The sequence below is a fragment of the Microcaecilia unicolor genome, chromosome 11 (genome assembly GCF_901765095.1).
Source record: "Microcaecilia unicolor chromosome 11, aMicUni1.1, whole genome shotgun sequence".
Taxonomy (NCBI): domain Eukaryota; kingdom Metazoa; phylum Chordata; class Amphibia; order Gymnophiona; family Siphonopidae; genus Microcaecilia; species Microcaecilia unicolor.
Window position 1 is genome coordinate 62,568,595 of NC_044041.1, and position 22,135 is coordinate 62,590,729.

The window sequence follows — 22,135 nt, forward strand, 5'->3', positions numbered from 1 at the left end:
GTCCATCGACCAACAATTGAAGCTAGAGAACTGAAAACTGAGATGAGACATGGCATTCAGCCAGCTCCACAGTACTTACATAGACAAGCAGTAAGGATAATAATCAGAACAAACACTGCAACCTTAAACAATTCACTAACCTAACACTAAGCAGATAAGTAAACACGTGCAGACCTCTCATCTCTGGACAACTTGTAGAGAACAAGAGATATGCAGCAAGCACCATGCAAGGTGACAGTCGTTATTAGATCCATACTTTGCACCAACTAAACATATCAGAAACCTCGGGTGGGCCTTTGGAATAGTAAGGACTACAGAAAAGAAAACTTATCAGGTATGACAGAAATTCTCCATCCATTACATAGCTTTCCACTATTCCAGAACCTGTAGGATGTTCAAAAGAAATACCGAGAGTAGGTAGGATCCTGGTACCACCACTTTGCGGACCGAAGCCCCAAGACTGACTTCCAAACCAGCTCCAATGCCCACCCTGTAGAGATTGGCAAAGGTATTCAGTGTCAACTACGTTACCGCCTTGAAAATATCCGTCAGAGACAGAAAGGTAGTCTCCACCCAGGATGTTGTTGTATGCCTTGTAGAATTAGCCTGTAAGGCCTGAGGAGCCTGCTTCCCTGCTAGCAAATAAGCCAACACAATAGTCTCCTTCAGCCATTTAGCTATTGTGGGTTTAGAAGCCATAAGGACAGCTCCTTGTGACTCTGGGCAAGTCACTTAACCCTCCATTGCCCCAGGTACAAATAAGTACCTGTATAGGTAAGCCGCATTGAGCCTGCTATGAGTGGGAAAGCGCGGGGTACAAATGTAACAAAAAAAAAAAGTCTCTGTTAACCAAAAAGAGTCTGTCCAATTTCTGAAACTCATTAGTGACTTTGATATCTAATGAGGACTCTACGTACATTAAGAAGCTTCAAGGAAGAATACCGAACCTCTTCATCCTCTCTACAAAAAGATAAAAGCTCCACAGATTGGTTGAGATGAAATGCTGATCCTTCCTTTCTTCCAAAAGTGGTAACCATGCAAATTATGGTGACCCCCATGCTCTGAAAAGCGGAAAAAGGGATCCTGTTAAGAGGGAGCTTAAGGCTCCGAAACCCTACGTACCAATGCACCAGCTACCAAGAAAGCTGTCTTTAGCATACGATGTTTCAAGGAGGCCTTCGGGAGTGGCTCAAAGGGACGCTTCTGAAAAGCCTGAAGGACTAAATTAAGGTTCCACTCTGGACACGGTGTATGAAAGGCAGGCAGCAAATGACCCACTTCCCAGTAGACTCGAACAATATCCGGGTGTGCAGCAAAAGATGTCTTCTGTAGCCGGCCCCTGAAACAGGCCAAAGCTACAACCTGTAATTTTACAGAATCCAATGTCAATCCTATTTGAAGATCTGCCTCAGAAAACCCTATGATGTGCACTATCTGAGCAGAGAAGGGAGAAAGTACGCACTCAGAACAGCTCTCAAACATCCTCCACACCCTTGCATATGTAATGGACAGAGCGTGTCCAAGCCTGAAGCAAGGCAGCAATGAGCAAATCAGAACAACATTTCATCTTAGCCGGGCCCTTTCAATGGCCAAGCTGTAAGACCAAAGGAGCACAGATCCTCCATGAGCACCAGACCTTGTTTCAGTAGGCCATGAATCTGCAGAAGATGGAGAGGACCTCCATCCAGAAGTTGAATCAGGTCCCTGTACCATGACCTCCATGGCCAATCAGGGGCTACGAAAATGATTCGACCCCTGTGCAATGTGATCTTTTTCAACACATGGCCTATCATGTGCCAGGAAGGGAAGACATACAGTAAATATGTCTCTATCAAAGGCTATAGTAGGGAATCAATCCCCATTGAGCCCAGTTTTTTTCCAATGGCTGAAGAACTTAATCAATTTGACATTCCTATTCATCGCTATCAAATCCAAAAGCGAAGAACCACCATTGGTCCACTATAAGCTGAAAACCCTGGCTGGAAAGTTCACATTCTCCTAGATCCAAGGAGAGCCTGCTGAGAAAGTCCACTTCCACATTGAAGGACCCAGCAATGTGAGCTACCAACAAGCAGAGATTTTTCTCTGCTCAGCTCATGAGGGAGGCCATGTAGGGTGTACCAGGGGGGCTATTGGGCCAGCAATCACCCTCCCCTAGTCATCTTTCCCACACTCATCCTTGTGGAGGATATCCTAACAATAACACATTTACACTCCAGAGTTCTGCATGAATAATCTTTCTTATTTATTCAGCAACTAGGCAGACAATTACAAATAGATAGGGCTTCTACAGAAAAACAAAGAGATATTACATAGTTAGGAAAAACTTGGACCGAGATTCCCGCCAGGAAGGATGCATTACACACTGCCCTGAGTTTCAAGCGATTTATTGACCACTTCCCATTATGTAATCAGAAAGAGAATTCTGACAGTCAAATTCCTGGGCTACAACCACCACTGCATACTCCATCTGACAACCAGCACTCAAGGAAGATGAAAGTCGCACCTCTGTGACACTGGACACTAGCAGCTCAGAAGAGATTCCATTCTCATGGCATCAATTCTATTGCTGACATCACTGATCCCAAAACCTGGACATAGTCCCAGACCCTCAGTCTGCCTTGGCTGAGGAGAAGACTAATCTGCTGAAACAGGTTCGACCTCCTGCGCTCGATGAGGAAGATTCTTTCCCATGTTGTATCCAATAAAATGTCTAGATACTCCAGCATTTGCAATGGAGTCTGCTCTTCTTGAAAATGATCACCTAACCCATGGGTTAGGCAACTCTGGTCCTCGAGAGCCGCAGGCAGGTCAGCTTTTCAGGATATCCACAATGAGTATGAAGGAGATAGATTTGCAAGCACTGCCTCCATGGTATGCTAATCTATCTCATGCATATTCATTATGGATATCCTGAAAACCTGACCTGCCTGCAGCTAGACCGGAGTTGCCTACCCCTGACCTAACCCAATGGATTTTATATCAAATACATGTGCATCCAACTCCAACTTACTCATAATAGGGGACATAAACCTACACCTGAAAGACCCTAATGCAACCAATACACGTGACTGCAAAGACTTCCTACAACTATGGGACCTCCACTTGCCTAACATGCAAGCTACACATGTCAAAGGACACACAATTGACCTCATTACACACAAACTATCCTTAGACTCAAACCTTATACTAACAGATACAAAATGGACGGCCATACCATGGTCAGACCACCATAAATTAAACAAAGCCCTATAATGGCGGAAAAAAGACACGCACCCCAAGCAAGAATGCACAACCTACACCACTAGAGGACAGATCGATCCGGTTACACTCTGGCAACAGATCTACAAAAATGAATGGTTAGCACAGACAGACTCCAAACATTACCTCCAAAATTGGGACGACAGAAGCAGGAGCATACTAGACGAAATTGCACCACTACAAACAAGAACCACACGAAGACACAGCCCAATACCTTGGTTCAATGAAGAACTGAAAAAACTAAAAACACAAGTCAGGAGACTCGAACGTGCATGGCAAAAAATGAAAAATGAACACACACTTAAAGCTTGGAAACAAATGCAAAGGAAATACAAATCAAACATATAAACGGCGAGTGACCGTACTCACTCACAAATGCGCAGTAGAGACTTCCCTCTCTGCCCCGCCCCCGCGTTAATACGTGATGACGGGGGCGGGACAGAGAGGGAAGTCTCTACTGGCATGCTGCAGACGTCAGAACCGCTCCCCCTCCCCCGGAGTCGCCGCCGCCGCCCTTCCATCTGGCCCAAGCACTGTGAACTTACATCACCACGCAGCAGCAGGCACATCAGCAAAGCTGCCGTCGGGCTTCCTTCTCTGCCTTTGTCCCGCCCTTGCCGACGTTACGTCACACGAGGGCGGGACACAGGCAGAGAAGCAAGCCCGCCCTGACAGCAGCTTTGCTGATGTGCCTGCTGCTGGGTGCTGATGTAAGTTTACAGTGCTGCTCGGGCCGGGTGGAGGGGCTCGGAACCCCCCCCCCCCCCCCCATTCCAAAAGTAGCCCGTTTTCACGGGCTCAACGGCTAGTATACAATAAGACAAACCAAAACAACATACTACAAAACCAAAATAGGACCAGACTACAAAGACGCACATAAACTCTACCAACTCGTGAATAAATTAATAGACACCACACCGGTTACCACAGACAGCACAGACACCCCATCGGCAGATCAACTTGCCAAATACTTCAATGAGAAAATTATAAAACTTCGATCCACATTACCACTCAACACCACTGATCACGAAAAATTTATGGATTGCCTGGACCCTACTCCCGGTGAATACCCAGCAGATCGAACCTGGAATGACTTCAATCTGTTAACCGAAGAAACCATCACTCAAGCACTCAACAAATTCTCCAAAACCCACTCCAAACTGGATATTTGCCCCAGTAGCCTAATAAGGTTCGCCCCCAAACGCTTCATAACAGACCTTACGTCACACCTGAACTACATGCTACAACACGGACTCTTCCCCAAGGACAAAGGAAATATACTACTTACACCCATACCCAAAGACTTAAAGAAAAAATTAAATGACACAACCAACTATCAACCAGTAGCATCCATCCCCCTGATAGTAAAACTAATGGAAAGTATGGTAACCAAACAACTCACCAATTACCTAAACAAATTCACAATACTACATGAGTCACAGTCAGGATTTCGATCCAACCATAGCACTGAAATAGTACTAACCACTCTCATAACCAAATTTAAACAAATAATTGCAACTGGAAACAAGTGCTACTCCTACAATTCGGTATGTCCAGCGCGTTAGACATGGTCAGCCACCAAATACTCTCGAACATCCTAGACTACTTCGGGATCGGAGGAAACGTACTAAGATGGTTTAAAGGCTTCTTAACAGCAAGAACTTATCAACGTCAACACCATGGAAACCTGAATGTGGAATACCACAAGGATCACTGCTCTCACCAACCCTTTTTAACTTAATGATGACACCTTTAGTCAAATCGCTATCCAACCAAGGACTCAACCCGTACATCTATGCAGACGATGTCACGATATACATCCCGTTCAAACAAGACTTAACCGAAATCACAAATGAAATCACACACAGCCTCCAAATAATGAACTCGTGGGCGGATGCATTCCAACTAAAGCTAAACGCAGAGAAAACACGTCTCATCCTGTACTCACAATACAACACACACAAACCCAATACCATAAACACCCCAGACTACACCCTTCCGGTCTCAGACAGCCTGATAATTCTGGGAGTCACAAATGACTGAAATCTCACACTCGAAGACCATGCGAAAAATACAGCAAAGAAAATGTTCTACTCAATGTGGAAAATCAAAAGAATCATCCCAAGGGAAGTATTCCGCAGCCTAGTACAATCAATAGTGCTAAGTCATCTAGACTACTGCAATGCCATTTATGCCGGATGCAAAGAACAAATCATTAAGAAGCTTCAAACCACTCAAAACACTGCAGCCAGACTCATATTTGGGAAAGCGAAATACGAAAGCGCCAAACCCCTAAGAGAAAAACTACACTGGCTCCCACTAAAAGAACGAATTGCATTCAAAGTCTGCACCCTGGTCCACAAAATCGTTCATGGGGAAGCCCCGACTTATATGTCAGACCTTATACACTTGCCTATTAGGAATGCAAAGAGATAATCACGCACATTCCTCAATCTCCATTATCCTAACTGCAAAGGGTAAAATATAAATCCACATATGCGACCAGTTTCTCATACATCTGCATGCAGCTATGGAACGCACTACCGAAGGCCATAAAAACAACTCAAGACCTAACCATCTTCTGAAGGCTACTGAAAACAGATCTTTTCAAGAAGGCATACCGTAAACATCCATCTTAAATACTAAATAATAACACCATAAACGATCTATACAAAACCGAACTCTTATCAAATTACTGATTAACCTCTCTGATATTAATGAGCAAGCACTACCACTTTAAACCTTATGTTGAATAGGGTCTCTCTTTAGTCGATGACCTAATGTATGTTACAATCCAATATATTACTCAGGAACCTTCATGCAATACCACAATTTATTCTTCTTTACCATGTATGTATGCACATGGTATACATATATATACCATGATCTGGTCCATATATGTTATGTTTCATGTATGTTACCATGTATGTATGCACCTTAATGCAATACCATTTGTAATTCTGTTACCCGGAAATGGCAACCGCCATTACGGCAAATGTAAGCCACATTGAGCCTGCAAGTTGGTGGGAAAATGTGGGATACAAATGCTACAAATAAATAAATAAAGACAGACAGCTTTAATAAGTACATAAGTAATGTCACACTGGGAAAAGACCAAGGGTCCATCGAGCCCAGCATCCTGTCCACGACAGCGGCCAATCCAGGCCAAGGGCAACTGGCGAGCTTCCCAAACATACAAACATTCTATACATGTTATTCCTGGAATTGTGGATTTTTCCCAAGTCCATTTAGTAGCAGTTTATGGACTTGTTCTTTAGGAAACCGTCTAACCCCTTTTTAAACTCTGCTAAGCTAACCGCCTTCACCACGTTCTCTGGCAACAAATTCCAGAGTTTAATTACGCGTTGGGTAAAGAAAAATTTTCTCCGATTGGCTTTGTCCAATGCCACCACACTGTCCAAATAGGACGAAGCATGAATAAGCCAGTTATCAAGATATGGGTGAACTCTGATTCCCTGGCACTAAAGGAAGGGATGCCAACACCACCATAACCTTGGTAAACATTCTTGGAGCCATGGCTAGACTGAAGGGACAAGCCCTGAACTGGAAGTGATGGCCCAGCACCACAAAATGTAGAATCCTCCGATGCGGCAGCCATATGGGTATATGCAACTATGCAGATAGAGGGCGGTGAGAAATTCTGCTACTTGAACCGAGGCTATAACTGCTTTTAGCATCTCCATGCAGTGATAGCGTGGATCAAACTGGTGGAGGGGTAGCATATGTTAAGAAGGGCCTTGAATCAGACTAAAAATTCTGAAGGGCACAAAACACATCTTCGAATCCCGATGGATAGAAATTCCATGTGTAAAGGGGAAAAAGATATAGTGATAGGAGTGTACTACCATCACCTGATCAGGATGAACAGACAGATTGTAGACATGTTACCAGAAATTAGGGAGGCTAACAAACTGGGGAACACAATAATAATGGGTAATTTTAATTAACCCGATATTGACAGGGTAAATATAACTTCAGGGCATGCCAGGGAGGTAAAATTCCTTGATGAAATCAAGGACTGCTTTATGGAGCAGCTGGTTCAGGAACCAACAAGAGGGGGAACAATTCTACTCCTAGTCCTTAATTAAGCACATAATCTGGTGCAGGAGGTAATGGTGCTGGAGTCGCTTCATAACAGTAATTCTAAGATGATCAGATTTGATATGGTACATGTATATAACATGAACAGAGCTGTGCGCTGTAGAAATTATTATTAGTAGTAGTAGCAGTAGTAGTATATAAGCATTTAACTTTCAAAAAGAAGACTGATAAAATGAGAATAAAATAAATATTTTTAAAAAAAGCCCTTAGAAGAGCAGCTGCAATGGTCAAAAATTTATATCAGGAGTGGATGCTGTTCAAAAATACCATCCTGGAAGCCCAGGTCAGATATAGTAAAAAAGGAGGAAGGAAGGCTAAATGACAGCCGGCATGGTTAAAAAGTGAGGTGAAAGAAGCTATTAAAGCTAAAAGAAAATCCTTCAGAAAATGGAAGACTGATCCAACTGAAAATAATAGGAAACAGCATAAGGAATGGCAAGTCAAATGAAAAGCACTGATAAGGCAGGTAAAAAGACACTTTGAAAAGAAGATTACTACAGGAGTCTTTTACTAAAAAGTTTAGTTCGAGTTATCTGCAGCAGGGCCCATTTTATTCTTATGGGCCCTGCTGCAGATAACTTGGGCTAAGCTTTAGTAAAAGACCCCTTATGTTTTTGCCTTCAACATAAAAACATTTTTAGGTATATTAGAGGCAAGAAGCCAGCAAAAGATCAGTTGGACCGCTAGATGACAGAAGGATAAGAGAGGCACTCAAGGAAGACAAGGCCATAGTGGACAGAATAAATGAATTCTTTGCTTTGGACTTCACCAAGGAAGATGTGGGAGAGATACCAATTCCAGAGATGGTATTCAATGCTGACGAGCCAGAGAAACTGAATCAAATCTCTGTAAACCTGTAAGATGTAATGAGGCAATTTGGAAAACTGAAGAGTAGCAAATCGCCTGGACCAGATGGTACACATCCCAGAGTACAGACAGAATTGAAAAATGAACTTGCATAACTATTGTTAGTAATATGTAATTTATCTTTAAAATCAAGAAGGGTACCAGAAGATTGGAGGGTGGCTAATGTAACGCCAATTTCAAAAAAGGGTTCCAGGTGTGATACGGGAAAATTATAGACTGGTGAGCCGGATGTCAGTGCTGGGCAAAATGGTAGAGACTATTATAAAGAACAAAATTACAGAGCATATTCATAAGCATGTATTAATGAGACAAAGCCAACATGGACTTATTAAAGGGAAATCTTACCTCACCAATCTACTACATTTCTTTGAAGAGGTGAACAAATATGTGGATAAAGGTACACAAGAACATAAGAGTAGCCATACTGGGTCAGATCAATGGTTCATCTAGTCCAGTATCCTGTTTTCCAAAGAGTGGCCCAGTCAGGTCACAAGTACCTGGTACTACTACTACTACTACTTAGCATTTCTATAGCGCTACTAGGGTTACGCAGCGCTGTACAAGTTAAAACATGGGGAAGGACAGTCCCTGCTCAAGAGAGCTTACAATCTAAAGGTAACAAACTATGTAGTCAGTGTAGTCAGTGTATCATGAATGGGGAAGGTGGTTAGGCGCCAAAAGCAAGGGAGAAGAGATGGGTTTTGAGTAAGGACTTGAAGATGGGCAGGGAGGGCGCATGGCGTATGGGCTCGGGGAGTCTGTTCCAGGCATAAGGTGATGCGAGGCAGAAGGGACGGAGTCTGGAGTTAGCGGTGGTGGAGAAGGGTACAGATAGGAGTGATCTGTCCTGAGAGCGGAGGTTACGGGTGGGGACATAGGGGGAGAGGAGGGTAGAGAGGTAATGGGGGGCTGCAGATTGAGTGCATTTGAAGGTCATTAGGAGAAGCTTGAACTGAATACGGTAGCGAATCGGGAGTCAGTGAAGCGACTTGAGGAGAGGGGTGATATGAGAGTATCGGTTCACACGGTAGATAAGACGTGCAGCGGAATTTTGGACAGATTGAAGGGGGGATAGGTGGCTAAGCGGGAGACCAGCAAGGAGAAGGTTGCAATAGTCAAGTAGAAACCCAAATTGTGGCAACACTCCATACTACAAATCCCAGGGCAAGCAATTTCTTCCCATGTCTGTCTCAATAGCAGACTATGGACTTTTCCTCCAGGAATTTGTCCAAACCTTTTTTAAACCCAGATAAGCTAACTGCTGTTACCACATCCTCCGGCAAATAGCTCCAGAGCTTAACTATTCATTGAGTGAAAATATTTTCTCCTGTTTTAAAATTATTTCCACATAACTTCGAGTGTCCCCTAGTCTTTGTACTTTTGGAAAAAGTAAAAAAAAAAAAAAAAAATCGATTTACTACTACTCGTTTTACACCACTCAGGATTTTGTAGACCTCAATCATATCTCCCCTCATCCGTCTCTTTTCCAAGCGGAAGAGCCCTAACCTCTTTAGCCTTTCCTCATACGAGAAGAGTTCCATCCCTTTTATCATTTTGGTTGCTCTTCTTTGAACCTTTTCTAATTCCGCTATATCTCTTGAGATACGGCAACCAGAAATGAATGCAATACTCAAGATGTGAACGCACCATGGAGTAATACAAAGGCATTATAGTGTTTGTCTTATTCACCATCCCTTTCCTAATAATTCCCAGCATCCTATTTGCTTTTTTGGCTGCTGCCGCACACTGAGCAGAAGATTTCAGCATATTATCTACGACGACACCCAGATCTTTTTCTTGAGCGCTGATCTCCAAGGTGGACCCTAGCATCAGGTAACTATGATTCGGATTATTCTTTCCAACGTGCATCACCTTGCATTTGTCCACATTAAATTTTATCTGCCATTTGGACGCCCAATATTCCAATTTCTTAAAGTCTTCCTGCAATATTTCACAGTCCGCACATGTTTTAACAACCTTGAATAATTTTGTATCATCAGCAAATTTGATCACCTCACTCCTTGTTCCGATTTGCATATCATTTATAAATATGTTAAATAGTATTGGTTCCACTGTTCACCCTCCTCCATTGAGAGAAGTTTAGAAGCTTACATAGATGTCCAGTCCAAAACCTGCACAGTGCCTACCACCATCCGCTGGAAACAAAAATACTTAACCTCCTGTTCAAAGTGAATGAGCTGTGTCGGCATTAGCGCATGGCTTATTAAACAGGGGGGTTAGTGTTCTGTGGTGCACAATTCCCTTAAGAGGTGAATCTTGAAAAACTACTTTTGTCTCAATCCGCTGGTCGATGGACAGAACCCACAAGTTCTAGACTGGTCTGCTAGGATGCTAAGGAATCGCAGCTTATTTTACAAAAGGCTCACTGAACACAAAACCTCTTGTAAAATAAGTACAAGGCCACTATAATTATACATGTATTTTACAGTAAGTACAGCAGGAAGTCATTAAAAAAAAAATAACCAACAAACTTTAAAAATGAGCTCCTTCACTCAGGACTTCGATATATAAACTGCTAAGGAATTTCATAAGCAACAGATGTTGCTATCTAAACAGGTTAAGTTTGGGCATTCTACATAGTTGTAGTTAGAGGATAGACAAGGCCAATATAAACTGCATTGAAAAGTTTTCTTTTCAATAAGTTTGGGCACTTACACATGTAAAGTACTGGATTTTGCAAAACATCTGTCCAAGGGAAGCCAATAAGGCAGATGAGCTCCAAAATTCAATTGTTTTAAAGTTTATTTTTCATTTATTTCTGCATACATAGAATAAACCAGTCCATGTCAACAAGTAGTTAACTGACATTTATGCATATTCTAAAGAACATATAAATGCCCATGTGGAATTTTTAAAAAAGTATATATGTATTTCAATTGAAAAATAGTAAGTGCATGTTTGCAATCACGGTAATTGAATGTGTTTCCCAAACTAATTTCAGAAAGGGAGAAAATGATCTTACATCTTCTCAACTGCATACTGGTTCAAATCCCACTGATTTTCCTTGCAATTGTGGAGCAAATCACTTAACCCTCCGCTTCTAGTACAAGCCTAGATAGTAAGTCCTCCATGGAACAGGAAAAATATCTACTATATTCAAATGTAACTCATCTTGAACTTCTGAACTCCTTCTGCTTGGAACCCACTGCTAAAAAGCTTAACACTTGGTGTTGAATTGCAACACTTGACAGTTATGATGCTCGGCGATATTTTTAACTGTATGGAGGATGCTGTTTTAATCTTTGCTTTAAATATATGTTTTTACTATGTGTGGCTCTAACTTACCTAGCAAAGATTAATATATTGATTCCTTGCCTATAATTTCAAGTTGTGCCCAAACCATATCTGGAGCACACCCTCTTCAAATCTGCGCATGCCATGGGTACATGTGGAAGTAGCGACATTTTTTGAACTGCTACTTAGAGGTGTAAATCAACTTTATACACATGTAACTAATCTAACCCTAACATCATCTCTTAGTATGCTGCAGCAGCCCTTAACACTAAACAACCAAAGGCTTAGAAGGAAGGCTTTCATGGACTTACGTCAATGAACGCTTAGCACTTACCATGGAAGACTAAGATCTTATCAAACAGTACCTGTTATAATCTTATTTTCAAGATTCTTAATATAGTATAATTGTGAGGTATCTAATGCTACTACAAAGTACATTTCAGCAGTGCCATCATACTGTTAACCATATAGAATGCTCTTTAAAGTTTGTGTGATCTGCTTGCATAGATGACAGAAGACCTGAAAGGAAGGATTTACTTGTAAATGGGAGTCAAACTCCTGAGTCCAAGTCCTCATTCTGGCACTGGTTCTCAATATAAGTCTATCTACCAAAGGACAGCAAAACATTAATCAGCTGTGTTCCCTTTCTATCTTAGTATCTAACAGCCAGTGTGCATGGCCATTCACCCCACTGTTGACTGCACACCAGTTGCTGATGTGCCCAGATTTAAAGACTGTTGAGACTCAGTTTTATTAAAAGGAGCTTAAGAAAATGTACTTATTACTAGAGACTGCCAGCCAAGATGACTGGGAGCCTGCTTCCAAACATGGCATTCCCCCATCCCTCACTTTAATACCAGACTAGAGCATTCAGGGGTTCATGCAGAAAACATTACAGCAGATTTAACTGGCTGAGCAATGCAGAAATGGTTTCACAACGATGTTAAACTCGTGCATAAAACCATTACAAACCGCATTAAAAGGCATGGTAATGCAGTCATTAACAATTCTGTGGCCATGCAAAAGTTTTGATGCACATTGTGTATGGGAAACACAACATCAGGTCTGGGGCGGCGTAGACGGCTAGTTGAGAGGAGCAAGTGTCTAGTAGCACCTTCTCTCCCTCCAACCAGACCACCCTGCCTTGGATTGCTTTCTGTACTGGTTCACCCCTCCCTCTTCTGCTCCAAAAAATATCCCCGATGTCTAGGATCACCCACCCTCACATAACCAACTTGATTCCCGAAAAATATCCCTAGGGTCTAGTGGCACTACTCCCCCACCACAACATGACTAAATCGTAGTCCTTGATGTCTAGTGGGAACCCCTGCTGGGGACCTCTTCCCAAGCACCCGCCTCCCCCCAACCCTGAACCTTAAAATAAGGCAGGAGAAATTCCCTTATATGGCAGACTGACCATGCCTACTGCATCCCAAGATGCACCACACAGGGCTGGGCACTGCCATCTTTCAAAATGGCATTGCCAGAGGCAGGAGCAAGTGGACATCACTCCTGCTTATTTTTAGGTATGAGTCGGGGGGGGGGGGGGGAAGGGGGAATCAGAGGGGCTTGGAGATGGGGGGTGCCGCTAGCCACCAGGGATTTTTTTTCTAAAATCGGGGACAGGGTTCAGGGGAAGGGAGGGTGCTATTAGACTACCAGGGATGTTTAATGTTTGGGGGGGGGGGGGAGGGCATGGGGGCGTCAGATCACTGAAGGGGGCCACTAAACTATTGAGCTTTTATTCAAATTTAGGGGCAGTGATGTATCAGGTAGGGTGGGGGTGGGAGGGGAGATCAGGGACTAGGCAGACATGCCATTGAGTTCATTCCCCATGTCACCCTTCCTGTCAGTGCCTGAGCCAATCACTGCTCAGACACTGATAGAAATGATGACATTTTGAAATGAGCTGGGGCTTTTTTTTTTTTTTGGGGTGGGGGTTAATAAACACAACAGTAATTCAGATGCTCAATGCTTACAGAATACTGGTGGGATATTTTTTTAGTTAGTTATGCTGCACAACCAGCGCACTGAGCTAGCTTTACCATACATCTTTTTGCATCAGCCTCTCAGTGAGCTAAACAGCTGATTCCAGAGAAAAGGAAACCAAAGTTGCCATCCCAATGTCTCTTACTCGTTCCTAATCTGCCAAACATTCTCCCTCCACAAGCAGAGAGCATTGCGCAGCCTTTGGTGGCAGCTGTACACTTGTGCCAGGGCTTCTCTATCTTGCTGTTCCAGCCGCCTTGACATTTGCTCTCTCCAGATGAGCCAGGAACCCTCCAGTAGTCGACACTCATAGTGAATAAGAGCCTACGAAAAAAGGAAATGATAGTTACAGGACAGAGAGATGAGCCCCAAGACAGTAAGAGAGTCAAACTTACCCTTTCATGTGCCAGGTGACTCTCTCGCTGCTCCTCCATCTTCTGTCTCCAAGTACATAACAGCCACCGCTGAGCTGCAACCCTAAGAGAAACAGGTTAATCGGTTGTTAATGAACTAACTAAATTAGGAAATTTATCAATATTACTATTCTTCAAATCTAAACTATACCAACTAACAAGAATAGATTGAGTTTGGTGATAATTTTATTACAAAAATGATAATATTCAATCAATTATATAAAACCACCTTTTGCATCATCCTCCACATAGTTCACACAATGCCATATCTTAATGTTAACCCAGTCTTCCCAACTGATTGTTCATAATCCAGTGATATCATTGTTGTTTTAATCCACAGACCATAATCTTGGTAAGATTATGCGACCACTGATAAAGTAAATAGTTTCAGCGGAATGATGATTAAATCCTCCATGTCCTGTATTATATGAATCCACAAACTAACCACGAATCAACTCGTGGATATTTAAAGGGCCCTTTAAACAAGCAAATACTTCGTAGTTGTAATCCTGATGTAGCCCATAAATATCAAACCAAAGATTCTTTTATTTCTTTGCTAATTAACAGCTTGTATATTAGGGATTCGACACACTTAATACGTATGTTAAGTAATGTGCAGATCTCGAATGATTCAACACTTATTCTAGTCTCTTTAGATGTTAATGCGTTGTATACCAATATACCACAGCAGGGTGCAAAATTGGTCATTTTTGAGTACATTAATCGATCATCATTACCAACATGCTTTGCTGCATATACTGCTTCCAGCTCGATTTAAAAGTATATGCCCTGCATTGCCTGATTGAATAGACCCGCAATAGCCAAAATAACTGCTTGCTTCACCTGCTTTGCTTTGCACTGGCTGCATATACTGCTCCCAGTTCGAATTAAAAGTATATGCCCTGCATTGCCTGATTGAATAGATCTGCAATAACCAAACTAACTGCTTGCTTTGCTTTGCTTCGGCTGCATATACAGATATACTGCTTCCAGCGTGATTCAAAAGTGTATGCCCTGCACTGCCTGCTTGAACAGAAGGCTTTAATTGCTCAGCTCGGTTTGGGAGTTTGGACTGCTTACTTGAAGGGAAGGCTTTAATTTAATTTAATCTAATTTAATTGCTCAGCTCAATTTGAATGTTTATGCTCTGTGTTGCTTGTTTGTTTGAATAGCTAGCTCTAATTGCTCTTAGCTCGATCTGACAGTTTATTCCCGGCTCTGCTTGCTTAACATAGAAGGCTTTAATCGATTTCAGCTCGAACTAAAAAGCAACACTGTGCATTGCATGCTTAAAATAGAAGACTACATTTGCTTTTAACTAGATTTAAAAGCCTATACTCTGCATGGCCCGCTCTAAACAAAAGGCTTTAATTGAATGCACCGCTTTCAACCTGGATTTAAAAGTTTAAACTATGCTTCAATTACTTGAATGATAACCAGCTAAATATTTGCCACAGGGCCCATACACAGATATGAATTTCAGTAGAACACTCCTAACCATTCTTTGTCTTACCCTACATTTACATGCAAACACAACCCACAACCCAGAATACAACAACCCCATAATTTACAAATCACACAGCACTCACATACACAAAATGCCCACCTTAAAGAACATCCATAATTACCTACCCACAACACACCAACCCTATGCACAACCTACCAACAACTTACCAAACCAAAGACACAACAACCACCAACCAAATGGAAAAATCTCCGAACACAATCACCACCAACTAAAGGAGGAAAACAATAACAGCAACAAATTCAACCACAGACAACTAATAAAAATAAACACATCGAACCCTTCCACAGACCCACGCCGCTCAATCCAACTAGGATACATCAATGCACGATCAGCAGTAAGCAACTCAGTAGACATACTAGACTGGATCACCACAGAGAATTTAGACCTTCTATTTATCACAGAAACCTGGTTCCATAGCCCCACAGTCCCTGCCATCCTAGAAACATGCCCACCAGAATACAAAATCACTCACTGGGCAAGGAGTGGAAAAAGAGGGGGCGGCATAGCCATAATCTACAAACCCGAATTCACCATCACAACCACGGGTGAATCTACCTCAGCACAACTTGAAATCGCATCGACAAGAATTAACCACCCAAACCTCATAGGACACCTTAATGTAATCCTATTCTACAGGCCACCAGGTAAATGGCAAGACTCCCAAACACAACTCATGGACTTCATCTCGAATACATGTGTATCTGCCACAAACGTCCTTATAATAGGAGACATTAACCTACACCTCGAAGATGACACCTCAACAGGAACACGAGAGTGCAAAGAATTCCTAAAACTCTGGGACCTACACGCACCCAGCACGCAACCAACACACGAAAAAGGACACACACTGGACATCATAACATACAAATTTGACCAGGATTCAACTATCACACTCACTGAAACAAGATGGACACCTACATTATGGTCAGACCACCATAAAGCAAATGTCTCTCTCTACTGGCAAAAAACACACATACACACAATAAATAAACATGAGCGAATAACATACACCACGAGAGGAAAAATCAACCCCACAACATTTTGGCAACAGATCTACCAGAAAGAATGGTCAACCAATGCTGATACCATCCAATTCCTCCAAGAATGGGACGATCTATGCACAACAACATTAGACAAAATCGCCCCAATCCAAACCAGAACATCACACAGAAAAAAATCAAACCCATGGTTCACCGAAGAGCTGAAAAAGCTTAAAACACAAGTCAGGAAACTAGAGCGTGCATGGATAAAAAAAAGAGATGAACATACACTAAATGCCTGGAAACTACTGCGGAGGAAATACAAATACACCATTAAACAGACTAAAAGACTACACTACAAAACAATAATAGGACCAAACTACAAAGACACACATAAACTCTTCCACCTTGTGCACAAACTGCTAGACACTACACCAGTTACTAACAATAGCAAAGATATGCCAGACGTAGACAACCTTGCGAAATATTTCAAGGAGAAAATTATACAATTACGACTCAGAATACCTGCCAGCCATAGTGAATACGCCACACTCCTAGACTGCCTAGACCCCGAAGACAGAATATACCCAGCAGACAGAACCTGGACTGAATTTGAACCACTATCAGAAGACCTCATCTCTGAAACACTTAAAAGATATGCCAAATCCCACTGCAAATTAGACGTATGCCCAAATAACCTCATGAAATCAGCTCCTCAACAATTCATAACAGACCTAACGAACCACACAAACTTCATGCTACAAAACGGACTCTTCCCAAAAGAAAAAGGAAAAATTTTACTCACGCCTATTCCCAAAGACACAAAGAAAAGCGCAAGAGAAATAACCAACTACAGACCAGTAGCATCCATACCACTAACAACCAAAATAACGGAAGGAATGGTAACTAAACAACTTACCAACTATCTAAACAAACACTCAATATTGCATGATGCCCAATCAGGATTCCAATCAAATCACAGCACAGAAACAGTATTAATTACCCTCATGACTAAATTTAAACAAATGATTGCAACCGGTAACAATATACTCCTCCTACAATTTGACATGTCGAGTGCCTTCGATATGGTTGACCACGGAGTCCTATTACACATACTTGAATACTTTGGCATTGGAGGAAATGTCCTAAACTGGTTCAAAGGGTTCCTAACCAAGTGTTCATACCAAGTCACATCAAATTCAACCACGTCTGCCGCATGGACACCTGAATGTGGAGTACCGCAAGGATCACCTCTCTCACCAACCATCTTCAACCTAATGATGATCCCCTTGGCAAAAATCCTATCAAACCATAACCTCAACCCACATATATACGCCGATGATGTAACAATATACATCCCTTTCAAACAAGACATCAAGGAAATCTTCAACGAAATTAACCAAAGCCTATACATCATGAACACCTGGGCAGACGCATTTCGTCTGAAACTGAATGCAGAAAAGACTCAATGCCTGATACTCACTTCCCAATACAACACGAAGGAATTTGCCGCTATAAATACACCAAAACTAAACCTCCCAATCTCAGAAACGTTAAAAATCCTTGGAGTTACTATCGATCGCAACCTAACGCTCGAAACCCATGCAAACAACACAACCAAAAAGATGTTCTACTGCATGTGGAAACTGAAAAGATTAAGATCATTCTTCCCAAGATCCGTTTTTCGCAGCCTAGTGCAATCCCTCGTACTCAGTCATCTGGATTACTGCAACTCGCTGTACGCAGGCTGCAAAGAGCAAATCCTGAGGAAACTTCAGACAGCCCAGAATACAGCAGCCAGACTCATCTTTGGAAAACCAAAATATGAAAGTGCAAAACCCTTACGAGAGAAGTTACACTGGCTCCCACTTAAAGAACGCATTACTTTTAAAGTATGCACATTAGTCCACAAAATTATTCACGGCGAAGCCCAGCCTACATGACTGAGTTAATTGACTTACCACCCAGAAACGCCAAAAGATCATCACGAACCTTCCTCAACCTACACTTCCCTAACTGCAAGGGCCTGAAATACAAGACGCTACACGCGTCATCCTTTTCCTACATGAGCACGCAGTACTGGAACACACTTCCGCGCAACCTGAAAACGATTTACGAACAAACCAACTTCCGCAAATTACTGAAAACACATCTTTTTGATAAAATCTACGGAAAGAACCAAAACATATAAAATCCACACTGACTGCTCCGTTATACATCAACACATCCACTTATGAATTCTCAATCCTGAAATCGCACCACACTCATACCTTTAATCACAGAAAATGTATACCATAGGCTATTCGTTTTTTATATGCTATATAGTGTCCTCAGAACCTCTAGTTTCTCGTTGTTTTCCGTTCAATGTTTCAATGTACTTTTCCATTGATATATTCCTTAACGATACTTTGATTTGTCTTGTATAACTCTTCACAATGTAATCCATAACCGAATTGTAACAAAATGTAATTTCCATCATTCATAATGTATTGTAAGCCACTTTGAGCCCGCAAAAAGGTGGGAAAATGTGGGATACAAATGCAATAAATAAATAAACATCTCATAAACAGTTAATTAATGACATGGTAACTTTAATTATAGACCATAATTTTTTCATGTATGAACAATCATTTTATTTACAAGTGAAGGGAGTAGCAAAGGGTGCCACTGTAGCACCAACCATTGCTTGCTTGTATATGGCCCAATAAGAGAATAAGTTTGTTTTTCCATCACAGTTTGAACGGTATATTCTCATTTGGAAGCGATTTATTGGATTTTGAACAATCAGTTGGGAAGACAGGGTTAACATTAAAATGTGGCATTGTGTGATCTATGTGGAGGATGATGCAAAAGGTGGTTTTATGTAATTGATAATTATCATTTTTGTAATAAAATGGAGTTTGGTAATCTATTATTAGTTGGTATAATCAGTTGTTAAATCAGCAAGCCCAACTGAAGTGTTTAGTATAGAGCTGTTTGGTTTTGCAGTCAGCCAGCTTTGTATATAACTTATTCCCTTATCTATGATCTATAGCTATAGCCTGTGCCTTCTTGGCCTTTTCAGGGACAAGTTAAGAGACAGGCTTGCTTGGCCTAAAATAAATGGGCCATAAACTTTAAAGCCTCTGTTTCAAACAGACTCTGAACTAACACAGAGGCACTCTTTCAGTGAAGGAAATATGAGTGTTAAGATATTCAGGGAGATTTGGGATTGCAAAGGGCAAATGATGGATAATTGGGAAAAATACCAAAGAAGCAGAATTATGTGAAGGTGACCTTAGAGGTCAGAGCTGAAGAATACCAGATAAGAGAGAAAATAAAAGGCATTAAGTGATTGGTCAAAATTAAGCTTCAGTAATCTCACAAGTACATCTTGTGGCAGTCAGATTTGTTAAGCTTCCAAGGAAATACACAGAAAGACCAGAGAGTGATTTTATTTCCCTTATACTAAAATTTAGACAGATATAGATAAGAACTAAATTTTCAGTAACAATGGGATACAATAAATTTTATTGTAATCATTTATTTACTCTAATAAATTTTAGAATTATTATAAAAGAAAAATTAAACTCTGGAGTGTTTTTCCTTTGACAGAATGGCTTTCTTTCAGTCTCTTCTGAAGTTGTTTGGCTCTTCTTTAGAGGCAAGAGAGTGGCTATACAGGAGCCAGAGCAGAACTGCTACACACAGTATGGCCGACACCTTCCACCTCAGGAAAACCTCAGCCAAAGTATGCTTCCTTTTCAGGGGGAAAACAGAGGGATTTAACATCCTCACACTACAAAATCGCCAATTGTCTCAGTGTTTTCCTCTCCAGCCCAGAAAGCTACCAGTACCTGCAGAAGTTTAATGCTTTCTCAGCCATCTTCCTTCTCCGTTGTTGCTCCACACAAAATCGTTTCCAAGCCAGGAACTTTCGAGGTACTGTGGTTTTCTCATAGTGATTATCAGCTTTCCGATACTCTGCCTAAAACCCACAGGTGATATATTATTCTCCTTATTATCACGCTGATGTAGATAATCATGCACTTCTGCCACTGGTAACTAACAGGAAATCTAAGTATACATTACTGGATACATGATGCAGAAAGGGGTTCAGCACAGAAGTTGATTTGCACATTAGATATCAACACACAGCATATTAATTGAATGGTAATAAGGCCATTATTTGTTCTGTGTACTTTTGCTGCATTGCCGTGGAGAAATTAGGTTTTACCTGATAATTTTTTTTCCATTGGTCCTTTACACTATTCCAGAACTGGTGGGACAGTTGTGTCCAATAACCAGCAGGTGAAGATAAGAAACTGAGTTGAGACATCTCTTGGCATCCAGTCCAGCTCTTCAGTATTTAAGTGGTCAGAAGTAATAACACTCAGAATAAACATAACAACTTTAAACTCGCTAACGTAACACTAACCAAACACGTGTGGAACTCTCATCTGCGGACAACTCGTAGAGGACAAGAGATATACAGGAAGCACCATGCAAAACAATGGTTATTTGGCCCATTATTTCACACCAAAAACATCTCAGAAACCTTGGGTAGACCTCTGGAATAGTTGGAAAGATTAACAGAAAGAAAATTCTCAGGTATGACCTAATTTCTCCTTCCATAGCTTCTCACTATTCCAGAACCTAAGGGATGTACAAAAGCATGTAGGATCCTGGTGGCAACCTGAAGACCAAAGCCCCAAAACTGGCTTTGAGTGCACCACAACATCCACTCTGTAGTGTTTGGCAAAGGTATGCAACGTTGACCACGTCCCCACCTTGCAAATATTCACCAGAGACAGTAAGGTAGTATTGGCCCAGGATGTCACAGTACGCCTCGAAGAATGAGCCTGCAAGGCCTGCGAAGCCTGCTTCCCCGCTAGCAAATAAGCCAACATGATAATGTCCTCTGTTTACCAAAAACCACAATTCTGTCCAATTTGTAAAACGCATTTGCGACTTCCAGATATCTGAGGACTCAACGCACATCAGTAAACATGAAGAAAGAATACTGAGACTCTTCGTCCTCTCTGCGAAAGAATGGAAGCGCCACAAATTGGCTGAGATGAAATGCTGATACCACTTTTGGAAGAAAGGAAGGAACAGTGTGCAGGGTGACTGCTTCTAAAAAGCAGAGAAAGATTCTGACAAGACAGCCTAAGACTCCGAAATCCTACATACCGATGCAATAGACACCAAGAATGCTGTCTTTAGCATTAGATGTTTCAAGGAAGCCTTCCAGAGTAGCTCAAAAGGAAGCTTCTGAAGAGCCTGAAGGACTAAATTAAGGTTTCACTCTGGACACGAATATGAAAGGGATGTCGCAAGTGGCCCATTTCCCGCAAGAATCGATGAGAATGTGTGGATTGAAGACCACTTTGCAGCCTTGCAAATTTCTTAAATAGAGGCTGACCTCAAGTGGGCTACCAATGCAATCATGGCTCTGACATTGTGAACCTAGACGCCGTCCTCAAGGGTCAGCCCAGCTCGGATGTAAGTGGAAAAAAAAATCTGAAAGGCCAATTAAAGAGTGTGCGCTTCCCCGATGGTGACCTACATTCTGTTGGGATCAAAAGAAATAAAAAGCTAGGTTGACTGTATGTGGACCTAGTCTACTCCAAGTAAAAGGCCAATGCTCACTTGCACTCCAAGGTGTGCGGCGCACTCTTGCCAGAATGAGCATGAGGTCAGGGAGGAACGTTGGCAAGACAGTCAACCGGTTCAGACAG

General features: G+C 41.8%; 1 protein-coding gene across 5 annotated transcripts in view; it reads right to left on the minus strand.

The window, feature by feature from the left end:
• The window catches only part of SFI1 (SFI1 centrin binding protein), a 306,787-nt gene that overhangs the window by 70,494 nt on the left and 214,158 nt on the right, over nucleotides 1-22,135 (minus strand). For all 5 annotated transcript variants that reach the window (XM_030217587.1, XM_030217588.1, XM_030217589.1 and 2 more), the window contains 3 exons: nucleotides 20,252-20,382; nucleotides 13,890-13,971; nucleotides 13,640-13,818 (listed from right to left, as the gene is read on the minus strand). In XM_030217587.1, the coding sequence (XP_030073447.1) occupies nucleotides 13,640-13,818; nucleotides 13,890-13,971; nucleotides 20,252-20,382 (392 nt within the window). The remainder of the gene's footprint in view (nucleotides 1-13,639; nucleotides 13,819-13,889; nucleotides 13,972-20,251; nucleotides 20,383-22,135) is intronic.